This window comes from Piliocolobus tephrosceles, chromosome 17 (genome assembly GCF_002776525.5).
Source record: "Piliocolobus tephrosceles isolate RC106 chromosome 17, ASM277652v3, whole genome shotgun sequence".
In the NCBI taxonomy this organism is placed as follows: domain Eukaryota; kingdom Metazoa; phylum Chordata; class Mammalia; order Primates; family Cercopithecidae; genus Piliocolobus; species Piliocolobus tephrosceles.
Genome location: NC_045450.1, coordinates 27,151,190 through 27,162,807, shown reverse-complemented (window position 1 = coordinate 27,162,807; position 11,618 = coordinate 27,151,190). Strand labels below are relative to the sequence as shown.

The following is an 11,618-nucleotide window of genomic DNA, read 5'->3' as shown; positions in this document are numbered from 1 at the left end:
TTTTTTTTTTTTTTTTTTTTTTGAGGCAGAGTCTTGCTCTGTCACCCGGGCTGGAGTGCAGTGGCCGGATCTCAGCTCACTGCAAGCTCCGCCTCCCGGGTTTACGCCATTCTCCTGCCTCAGCCTCCGGAGTAGCTGGAACAACAGGCGCCTGCCACCTTGCCCGGCTAGTTTTTTGTATTTTTAGTAGAGACGGAGTTTCACCGTGTTAGCCAGGATGGTCTCGATCTCCTGACCTCGTGATCCGCCCGTCTCGGCCTCCCAAAGTGCTGGGATTACAGGCTTGAGCCACCGCGCCCGGCTCTCAGTTTTCAATGAGGAAAATGAAGTCCAGAGCAGGCCAGTGACTCCCTTGGGGTGACCAGAAGGGGTGGCTACACACAGGTGTCTACATCCCAGGCTTCCTGATTTCCCTTCTCTCTGTCCTTACCCCTCACTACCTTCCTTCCATTTCCTGCTGGCACTAACCCAAGCCTCAGCCCATCAGCCAAGACCCATCCGGCTTGCAGAAACTGTATTCTAATGAATGGAGACAGACAAAAAAGTAAATGGGGCCAGGCGTGTTGGTTGAAGCCTAGAATCCTGGCACTTTGGGAAGCCCAAAGTAGGAGGATTGCTTGAGGCCAGGAGTTCGAGCCCATCCTGGGCAACATAGCAAGACCCTATCTCTACAAAAAATTTAAAAAATAGCCAGGTGTAATGGCACGCACCCATGGTCCTAGCTACTCAGGAGGCTGAGGTGGGAGGATCACTTGAGCCCCCAGGGAGTCGTGATTGCGCCACTGCCTCCAGCCTGGGCACAGAGCAAGACTCAGTCTCTACAAAAATACATACATAATTTTTTAAATTAATAAAATGTAAAAGTGAAAAAACTTTTAAAAATGTAAAAAAAAATATATAAAAGTGAAATGTTCATTCGAGACAAGAATTATGGCAGGAAAGGATACCCATTCAGTGGGGGAACCAGAGACGAGGGGTATGGTACAGGGATTGGGGAGAGGGAACACCAGGCAGAGAGAAGAGTTTGCACAAGGGCCAGGAAGTACCGGATGGCTCATCACCTTCACACAAGCAGCAAGTTGCTGGAGCTGGCATAGGCTGAAAATGAGGCATGAGGCTGGAGGCATTGGCTGAAGCCAGGTTAAGAAGAGAAGAGGAGGCCAGGCGTAGTGGCTCATGCCTGTAATCCCAGCACTTTGGGAGGCCAAGGTGGGCGGATTGCTTGAGGTTAGGAGTTCCAGACCAGCCTGGCCATCATGGTGAAACCTTGTCTCTACTAAAACTATAGACCAAGCTCAGTGGCTCATACCTGTAATCCCAGCAATTTGGGAGGTTGAGTCGGGTGGATCACTTGGAGCCAAGAGTTCGAGACCAGCCTGGCCAACATGGTAAAATCCTGTCTCTACTAAAAACACAAAAATCAGCCAGGTGCGGTGGTGCATGCCCGTAGTCCCAGCTACTGGGGAGGTTGAGGCACAAGAATCACTTGAACCCAGGAAACGGAGGTTGCAGTGAGCCAAGATCGTGCCACTGAACTCCAGTCTGGGTGACACAGCAAGACTCTGTCTCAAAAAATAATAATAAAATAAAAATAAAAGTAAAATAATTAGCCAGGCATGGTGGCACACTCCTATAATCTCAGCTACTTAGGAGGCTGAGGCGGGAGGATCACTTGAACCTGGGAGTCAAAGATTGCAGTGAGCTGGGATCACATCATTGCACTCCAGCCTGGGTGATAGAGACTCCATCTCAAAAAAAAAAAACAGAAGTGCAAAGGAGCAGCAAGGGATTGGGGTGTGTCAGGGAGCCCTAAGAGAAGATAGGGTTCAAGATTTTCTTTTCTTTTTTTTTTTTTTGAGACGGAGTCTTGCTCTGTCACTCAGACTAGAGTGCAATGGCGTGACTTTGGCTCACTGCAACCTCTGCCTGCCAGGTTCAAGCAATTCTCCTGCCTCAGCCTCCTGAGTAGCTGGGACTACAGGTGCGCAACACCATGCCTGGCTAATTTTTTTGTATTTTTAGTAGAGGCGGCGTTTCACCATGCTGGCCAGGCTGGTCTCGAACTCCTGACCTCGTGATCCACCTGCCTCAGCCTCCCAAAGTGTTGGGATTACAGGCGTGAGCCACTGCACCCAGCCTAAGAATGTTTTTTTTAAATTAGAGAAGGGGGGTCTCACTATGTTGCCCAGGCTGACTTTGAACTCCTGGGCTTAAGTGATCCTCCTGCCTCAGCTTCCCATAGTGATAGGATTACCAGCATGAGCCACAGCACCCAGCCAACCACCCCCTACCCTTTCTTTTTCTTTTTTTCTTTTTTTTTTTTTTGAGACGGAGTCTTGCTCTGTTGCCCAGGATGGAGGGCAGTGGCACAATCTTGGCTCACTGCAACCTCTGTCTCCCAGGTTCAAGCAATTCTCCTGCCTCAGCCTCCCAAGTAGCTGGGATTACAGGCGCCCACCACTATGTCTGGTTAGTTTTTGCATTTTTAGTAGAGACAGGGTTTCACCATGTTGGCCAGGCTGGTCTCAGACTCCTGACCTCAAGTGATCAGCCCACCTTGGCCTCCCAAAGTGCTGGGATTGCAGGCGTGAGCCACCTTTCCTGGCCTTATTTTATTTTGTTTTTAATAGAGATGGGGTCTTGCTATTTTGGCCAGGCTGGTCTGGAACTCTTGGCCTCAAGGGATCCTCTCACCTCCGTTTCCCAAAGTGCTGAGATTACAGGTGAGAGCCAAGTCGCCCAGCCAGGGTTCAACTTCCTGGGTGACAGTAGAGGTTGGCAGGGACCATGGAGAGAGCCAAAGGGAGGCCCCATGTGGTCAAGGGGGTGAGCAGGTGGCATGCCTCTAGGACCCGCTGTGGGGAGCCCCAGCTGCATGGGCTGCCGGGGAGTGAGCTGCCACCACTGGGGGGTGCTGCAGGGGGAACCTGTCTGGACTACAGCCCCAGTTCCCTGTCCGTCTCCAGTGGCCTGTGCTCCCTCAGCAGATGTTGGTATTTCCCTGGCGCACTTGTTCCCACGTGGCCTGGTGGGCAGTGCCCAGGCAAGCCAAGGAGGCAGAGAGCAGGAAGGGGAAGCCCCCCCTGGTTTCTATCTCACACCAGGGACCTGGCAGGGAAACCCCACAGGTCCTAAAAAGAAAGTGGCAGCAGTTGTTCTCGGGGAAGACCAAGAAACCCCATCCTCTCCCTGAAGATGGGAAATCCAGGGCGGGGCTGAGGGTGGGGCTGTGCTGGAAGGGAGATCTGTGGTCCATGCGGCCCAGCCCTGACCATGGCCTCTACAGAGCAGAAACACCAAGATTATTCTTGGGCCTGGCTGAGCGCTGATCCTGACCTCACTCAACCCGAGCCTGGCCACAGGCTGAGCCCCGATCCTGGTTATTGACTGAGCTCTCATCCCAGCCCAGGCCTGGACCCCCTACTGAGTCCCAGTCCCAGTCAGCACCTTGGTCAAAGACCAGCTCTAGACCCAACCCTACAGGCCACAAGCAAAGCCCCAGGTCACTGATAGCTGTGACCCTAAACACAGACACAGCCAGGACATTGGCCCGGGACTAGGCCATGAGTTCAGCTGTACACTGAGTCCCTGATCCTGATTATAGACTGAACTCAAATCCTATATCTGACTCTGGTTAAAGATGGAGACAGAGCCCTTGACCCTGGAAAAAGCCCTAACCCTGGTCCGAGATTTGGCCTCGGACCTAATTTTATCCAGCCCTGATCCTAGTTACAAACTGAGCTCCAATCCCACCATCACACTGAGCCTCTGCCTGGCCCCAAGCAAGGGTGCATCCCAGCCACCCATTAAGCACTGACTCTCTTTGCGCCACCTCCCTCAGCCATCTGGTAAACCATAAGGGAGTCAGATGACTCAAAACCCCGAGTCCCCTCGGGTCGGCAATCCCCTTACCTGGCCATCCATCTTTGGAAGGACAGTAGGCCATAGGATGGTGGTGGCAGAGCCGAGAATCAGGAGGGGATTTGGGACTCTGGGATCAACCAGTGAATAGGGCTGGATGGCTCACCCGAGCATGGGGCACTGAGGGCAGAGCTGGCCGTGGGAGCTTAGCAGTGGGTCTGGAGCTTGGGTGTCCTGAAACCCCAGCTTCCCGTCATCCCCCATCATACCTCCCACCCCCTCCGGGAAGGGAAATTACATTTCCCCATTTTAGCAAGGGGTGGCGAGAGGGAAGAGTGAGTGAACACAAAGCTGAAAGTACAAGCAGGACGGAAAGTGAAACCGGGCACAGCCCCCAGTATAAGACCCCCCCTACCCAGGAGATGGCTGACCAAAGAGGCCGGGCCCCGCCATGGGCCAGACGGCAGGCAACCTTGGCTGGCGTGAGTTTGAAGCCAGGGATGGGGGGCTTGGTTGAGTTTGGGCAGAGGATGGACGAGCTTGGCTGGTGCATGGGGTCGAGAGCTGAGAGCAGCAACTTGGCCAAGACTGAGGATTTGGCTGGCTGCTGGATGGGAAGGGAGGCTGGCGTGACTGGGTGGGGGGCTTGGGGCAGTGGGGTGGTGTTTTGACCCAGGGCTGGGCAGAGGATGGGAAGGAAGCCTTGGCTAGCAGGAATGGGGAGGGTTGGACCAGCAATTTGACAAGGACCAGGTCTAGGCAGATAAATGAAGAGTTTGGAGTGAATAAGCAGAAGCCAAACAGCTTGGCTAAGACTGAGAATGAGGCCGGCTGAGGGAAGAACAGAACAAGTGCTGGCACAAGTGGGGCGCTGGGACCAAGATGTCAGCAGCCTCACTGGGTCAAAGGTCTTTAGTTTGACGTTAGAAGGAGGTCCAATCTGCGGCTGGTGGCTGCAGAACTCAGGGGCTAGAACCAGAGCAGTAGGCAGAGGAGAAGGTAACATGCTACATAGGGCAGGTAGGGACCAAAGGCTGGACGATGGAGACAGAACCTTCAAAGGCCAGAGCCAATGACCCAGGATCGACTGCAGAGGGTAAGGAGGGGGTCTGGGGGCTCCAGAGCTCAGGTCGGAGATGGCACAGCTCACTTATGGTTGGGCTTGATCCACCAGGGCCTGGGGGCACCTACCCTGTCCCCAGCATTGAGCTAGGAAGAACCCCACTCTGCCGTAAGTCTCCAGGATATCAGAGGGTCCGAGTGGCCCCCAAGCCAGGGAGTCTGAATGCCAGAGATCTTAGGTTAGGCAATGCCCACCACATCTAGAAGTCCATGACGGAGGTAGATGTCCCTAAAAGCTCCCCTTCACCTTTATCGGGACATTTCGAAGAGCAGAGCTCAGGGATTAGAGATTGAGAGAGGACAGGGAAGAGGCAGGGAGAGTAGAGAGAGCAGGATGGACTTCGGGCCAGTTTTGGTTTGTGTTTCGAGGAGAATTGTGTAACTCTTGTGCTTGCTAGATTTCCTCTCCCCGAGGGGGAAATTGATGAATGCTGCCCTCTTCCTAGAGCGCCCATCCGCTGCCCCTCTTTCCAGGAAAACACAGGTCAGGCAGCACACTCGGAATCAGCCATTCTGGGCTGGGCAGAGTGGCTGATGTCTGTAATTCCAGCACGTTGGGAAGCCAAGGCAGGTGGATCACCTGAGGTCAGAAATTGGAGACCAGTCTGGCCAACATGGCAAAACCCCTCTCTACTAAAAATAATAAAAATCATCCCGGCACGGTGGCACATGGCTGTAATTCCAGCTACTCAGGAGGCTGAGGCAGGAGAATTGCTTTAACCCAGGAGATGAAGGTTGCAGTGAGCCAAGATCGCACCACTGCACTCCAGTCTAGGTGACAGTGTGAGACTCTGTCTTACAAAAAAAAAAAAAAAAAAAAAAGCTCCCACACTGTGGATTCGCCCCAGGCAGGTTACCCTGCCAGGATCCACCTGCCTTGATGGAAACTGGACCAACCTGTCCTTTTGATTCCCTGGGATAGAGCCTCTGGCATTGCTAGCCCATCCCTGGGGACCTCATGGCCAGTTCAAGCCATTAGAGCCGCTTGACTGAGCCCAAAGAATCCTTGGCAGAACATGGTGTGCCCACTCCTGGGGCAGGTGGCTGCCTCCCTCTGCATTCTCTGGGGAAAACCCATGGGCCTTGCATTTGGAAAAATCTGGAATCCAGTCCTGGCTTCCCACCTTCTGGCTATTTGACCTTGGTCAAGTCAACCTCACTGAGCCTCATCTGCAAAATGGGGAGAACAATAGCACTGAGGCTGCCACATGTGGTTGTGCAGGTTGCTCACTGAAAAAGGCATTTGGCCAAGGGAGTTTATGGGGGTCAAAATCCAGCCTCTGTCCCGGCAGAGTGACTCATGCCTGTGATCCCAGTAGTTTGGGAGGCTGAGGCGGAACGATCTCTTGAGGCCAGGAGTTCAAGACCAGCCTGGGCAACGTAGAGAGACCCTGTCTCTACAAAAAAATAGAAACAGTTAGGCACAGTGGTGTATCCCTTTGGTCCCAGTTGCTCGGGAAGCTGAGGCAAAAGGATCACTTGAGCCCAGGAGTTCAAGGCTACAGTGAGCTGTGATCAAATCACTATACTCCAGCCTGGGTGATAGAACAGAACTCTGTTTCAAAAGAAAAAAAAAAAACAAAAAAAAAACAGGATCAGGCTTCTGGTCTTTTTGCAAAAGTGGGCACTCTATACAGAGAAGCCATATGGGGACCATGCTGGCTGCTTCGTGGGGTTTAGTTTGGTTTTGGTTTGGTTTGTTCTTTTGAGACGGAGTCTGGCTCTGTCGCCCAGGCTGGAGTACAGTGGTGTTATATCAGCTCACTGTAGCCTCTGCTTCCCGGGTTCAAGCGATTCTCCTGCCTCAACCTCCTGAGTAGCTGGGATTACAGGCATGCACCACCACGCCTGACTAATTTTTGTATATTTAGTAGAGACAGGGTTTCGCCATGTTGGCCAGGCTGGTCTTGAACCCCTGGCCTCAGGTGATCCGCCCGCCTCGGCCTCCCAAATTGTTGGGATTACAGGCATGAGTCACCGCACCTGGCCTCCACTGTGGTTTTGAGGAGGCAGAGGAATGATGATGGTGACAGTGCCTGCACCATGCTCACAGCTAGCACAGGCTCAGAAAAGGCATGTTCCCTTCCTTCTCCCGAGTTCTTAAGCTCTCTCCCTGTCTCGCCCACCCTCTCCCCATCTCTCTAGGGCTCAGCCTGTTGCTGCTTCCTTTGCTCCTGGTTCAAGCTGGTGTCTGGGGATTCCCAAGGCCCCCAGGGAGGCCCCAGCTGAGCGTGCAGAAGCTGCAGAGGGAGTTCACGGTCAGCCTGCATCTCGCCAGGAAGCTGCTCTCCGAGGTTCGGGGCCAGGCCCACCGCTTTGTAAGTCCCCGCAATGCAGCTGGTGCTGGGGACGGGCAGACCCTCAATCCCTTCTGGCCCCCACTAACAGACCTTGCCCCCCAGGCGGAATCTCACCTGCCAGGAGTGAACCTGGACCTCCTGCCCCTGGGAGAGCAGCTCCCTGATGTTTCCCTGACCTTCCAGGCCTGGCGCCGCCTCTCTGTGAGTGAGGGCTGGTGGAATGGGGCGGGAAGCTTGTGATAGACTGGGGCCAGGGTGCAAGATGAGGCTGGAGATTGAGCTGGAGATGCACTGGGGATAGAACGTGGATGATGTTGAATATGTCATTGGACATAAAGATGAAAGACAGGCACGGTGACTTACACCTATAAACCCAGCACTTTGGGAGGCCAAGGTGGAAGGACTGCATGAGGCCAGGAGTTCAAGACTAGCCTGGGCAACATAGCGAGACTTTGTCTCTACAAAAGAATTTAAGAGTTAGCCAGGTATGGTGGTACACACTTTTGGTCCCAGCTACTCAGGAGGCTGACATGGGAGGATTGCTTGGGCTCAGGAGTTGGAGGCTGCAGTGAGTTATAATCCTGGACTCCAGGATGGAGGACAGAGGGAGACCCTGTCTCAGAAAAATAAATAAACTGCCAGGCGTGGTGCTTCACGCCTGTAATCCCAGCACTTTGGGAGGCCAAGGAGGGCGGATCACCTGAGATCAGGAGTTCAAGACCAGCCTGACCAACATGGAGAAACCCTGTCTCTACTAAAAATACCAAATTAGCCGGGTATGGTGGTGTGTGCCTGAAGTCCCAGCTACTCGGGAGGCTGCAGCAGGAGAATTGCTTGAACCCAGGAGGCACAGGTTGCAGTGAGATGAGATCGCGCCACTGCACTCCAGCCTGGGCAACAGAGCAAGACTCCATCTCAAAACAAACAAACAAACAAACAAACAAACAATAAAGATGAAGCGGAATAAGGAAGTGGGGTTGGGAAGAGGTAGGAGTGGAGCTGGGCGTGGAACGCGGCAGGCGTGGGACCGGCATGAGACTGGAGAGAGATCACAGCAGCATGGAGGGTGGGTGGAGGTGGCACTGGGGGTGAGAATGCAGACAGCTAGAGATGAGAAGGTTGGAGATGAGGGTGAACATTAAGCAGGGGATGGAGAAGGGATGGGAGTTGCTGGTAGGGAATGGAATGGATGGGGTTGGGAATGAGGTTGGAGATGGGATGGAAAAATTGAAAGAGTGAGTCTGGGCACATGGAGGAAGGATGGAGTTGGGGTTAGGCATGGGAATGGGGCTGAAGATGGGATGGAAATGCATAGGCAGGAGGTATGATGGGGTGGTGAAGGAGAGAAGGGAACAGGGCTGCAGAAGGAGAGTGCTTCAGGGACTGAGAGGGGCGGGTTAGAGAAGATCATGGGCATAGGAGTGAAAGGGAGGCTGGAAAAGGAGATGGGGCAAATGTCCCAGACAGTGGAGATGGAAGGAATGGGGACGGAGCTGGGCTGAGGTGGGGAAGAGCTATGGGGATAGACTGGAGGCTGGAGTGTGGAATGGGAAGGAGACCCGGATAGGGGGGGGGGGGGTGTGACATGGCCATCCTTGGCCTGTGGGCCTTTCCTGACCATCTGCCTTCCCTTCAGGACCTGGAGCGTCTCTGCTTCCTCTCCACCACGCTTCAGCCCTTCCGTGCCCTGCTGGGAGGGCTGGGGACCCAGGGCCGCTGGACCAACACGGAGAGGATGCAGCTGTGGGCCATGAGGCTGGACCTCCGCGATCTGCAGCGGCACCTGCGCTTCCAGGTAAAGCCCGGCCACCCCAGACCACATGGGAAAGAAGACTCGCTGGCTCATCCAGTGATCCCATGCTCTGAGTGTGTGTGAGTGTGAGAGTGTGAGCATAACTGCGAGTGTGTGGATCCATGAGTGTGAGACTGTGAGTGTGACTGTGTGTGGGTCTGTGCGTGTGAGCATGCGTGTGACTGTGTGTGGGTCTGTATGAGTGTCAGCATGACTGTGTGGGTCTGTATGAGTGTGTGTGTGTGTATGTGGGTCTGTATGTGAGTGTGTGACTGTGAGTGTGTGGGTGTGTGGGTCTGTGAGTGTAAGAGTGTGTGGGTGTGTGGGTGGATGTGTAAATGTGAATGTTGTGTCAAAGTGAGGTGTGTGGGTGAGAGTTTGGGTACAGGTGTGTCAGTGCGTGAGGATGACTGTGAGTGTGACTGTGTGGGTACGTGAACGAATTTTTTTTTTTCTGAGACTGAGTCTCACTCTGTCACCCAGGCTGGAGTGCAGTGGCACGCTCCGCTCACTGTAACTTCTGCCTCCCTGGTTCAAGCAATTCTCCTGCCTCAGCCTCCTAAGTAGCTAGGATTACAGGCATGCACCACCACGCCTGGCTAATTTTTTTGTATTTTTAGTTTTACCCTGTTGGCCAGGTTGGTCTCGAACTCCTGACTTCGTGCTCTGCCCGCCTCGGCCTCCCAAAGTGCTGGGATTACAGGCGTGAGCCACTGTGCCCAGCCATGAATGTGTTTTGTTTGAATGTGACTGTATGGGAATGACTGTGACTGCGTTGTGAGAATGAGTACGTGTGTGAGTGTGTGCGTGTGCGTGCGCGGGCGCGTGCAGCCACACCAGGCCCTGGTGCCGCCCCTCAATCTCGGCATTCTCCTGGGGCTCCACCTTGAACAGGAGGCCACTGGGCTGTGAAGTCACTCGGGGTTTGTCCTGAGCGCCCAGCACAGCATCTGCCTCCTGTTTCCCTTCTCCCTCTGATTCTCTGATGTCACCCAGATCTTCCAGAACCTTTCAAAGGGAAATCAGAATTTTACACTTAATGAAATGAGAATAGAAAATGCAAGCAGCAGAGCCGGGCGTGGTGGCTCACGCCTGGAATCCCAGCACTTTGGGAGGCCAAGGCAGGTGGATTATTTGAGGTCAGGAGCTCAAGACCAGCCTGGCCAACAGGGTTAAACCCCATCTCTACTAAAAATACAAAAATTAGCCAGGCGTGGTGGTGGGCACCTGTAATCCTAACGACTCGGGAGGCTGAGGTAGGAAAGAATTGCTTAAACTGAGGAGACAGAGGTTGCAGTGAGCCGTGATCGCCCCACTGCATTCCAGCCTGGGCGACAGAGCGGGACTCCAAGAAAGGCAGACAGAGAGAGAGAGAGAGAAAGGAAGGGCAAGCAGCAGGAAATCTGAGCTGTGTCACCCTCTGCCTGTTGCTGACCCAACCCAAGAGCAACCTTAACAGCAGAAACTTCCTGAACCCACCCCTCGGGGCAGTCCTTGGGGTGATCTAGCTCTGTGAACATCCTCTTGCTCCTTGACTTCCATTTTCTCGAACTGAAAGATGAGGTGAGACGCGTTAGTGGGTGACATCATGGAAAATCAAGTAGGGAATGTCCAGGGAAATCATGACCTTGTGGTCACTGATGTCATTAGGAGGCGCTGGGCACAAATAGGGAATGAGGATTTGCTCAGGTTCTCGGCCTGGCCCCTCCCTAACCCATGGCCTCTCCTCACAGGTGCTGGCTGCAGGATTCCACCTCCCGGAGGAGGAGGAGGAGGAGGAGGAGGAGGAGGAGGAGAGGAAGGGGCTGCTCCCAGGGGCACTGGGCAGTACCTCACAGGGGCCGGCCCAGGTGTCCTGGCCCCAACTCCTCTCCACGTACCGCCTGCTGCACTCCTTGGAGCTCATCTTATCTCGGGCCGTGCGGGACTTGCTGCTGCTGTCCAAGGCCGGGCACTCAGTCTGGCCCTTGGGGTTCCCAACACTGGGCCCCCAGCCCTGATTGGGTGGCTTCTTAGCCCCCTGCCCCTCACCCTTTAGTACTTTAGGACTGGAGTCTTGGCATCAGGGCAGCCTCCGCATCATCAGCGTTGGACAAGGGAGGGCTCTTCCAGCCCCCTGCCCCAGGCCCTACCCAGTAACTGAAATCCCCTCTGGTCCTTGCCAGCTATTTATTTCTTGGATATTTATTTATTGTTAGAGAGATGATGGTTTATTTATTGTTTCGGAGCCTGCTGGTCCTCCTTGGGCTGAGCCCCCATGCTGGGTGCCCAATAAAGCACTCTCATCCACCCCTGGCCTCCGCTTATCTTCAGGGAAGGGCTGCTGACACCCAGAGGGCAGGGCAGCCTGGAACGGAGTCAGCAACCTCTAGCCATCCTGAACCCCTCTCTGCTCCTACATTTTTGGGGTCCCTGGCCCATCTTCCCCTACTATGTCCTGCTCAGCCAGGCAGTTGCCATAGTAACCAGTGGCATCCTGAGGCCGAGCTACTGTTTTGGAAGCTCAAGACAGCTTGTCTTTGATTCTGAGCAGTGCTCCTTAA

The 11,618-nt window shown here is 54.1% G+C and overlaps 1 protein-coding gene across 2 annotated transcripts; it reads left to right on the top strand.

Annotated features, from left to right (window-relative positions):
• The first annotated feature begins 4,195 nt into the window (after positions 1-4,195).
• On the top strand, positions 4,196-11,412 carry IL27 (interleukin 27). 2 transcript variants are annotated; one of them, XM_023193012.1, is made up of 5 exons: positions 4,196-4,343; positions 7,129-7,301; positions 7,386-7,484; positions 8,920-9,078; positions 10,809-11,364. In XM_023193012.1, the coding sequence occupies exons 1-5, from the start codon at positions 4,313-4,315 to the stop codon at positions 11,073-11,075; spliced, it is 729 nt and encodes a 242-aa protein (XP_023048780.1). In that variant the 5' UTR covers positions 4,196-4,312; the 3' UTR covers positions 11,076-11,364. The 2 variants fall into 2 exon arrangements, with proteins under 2 accessions (XP_023048780.1, XP_023048779.1); XM_023193011.3 differs by lacking the exon at positions 4,196-4,343 and having other exon boundaries at positions 6,984-7,301; positions 10,809-11,412.
• The last annotated feature ends 206 nt before the right edge of the window (positions 11,413-11,618 follow it).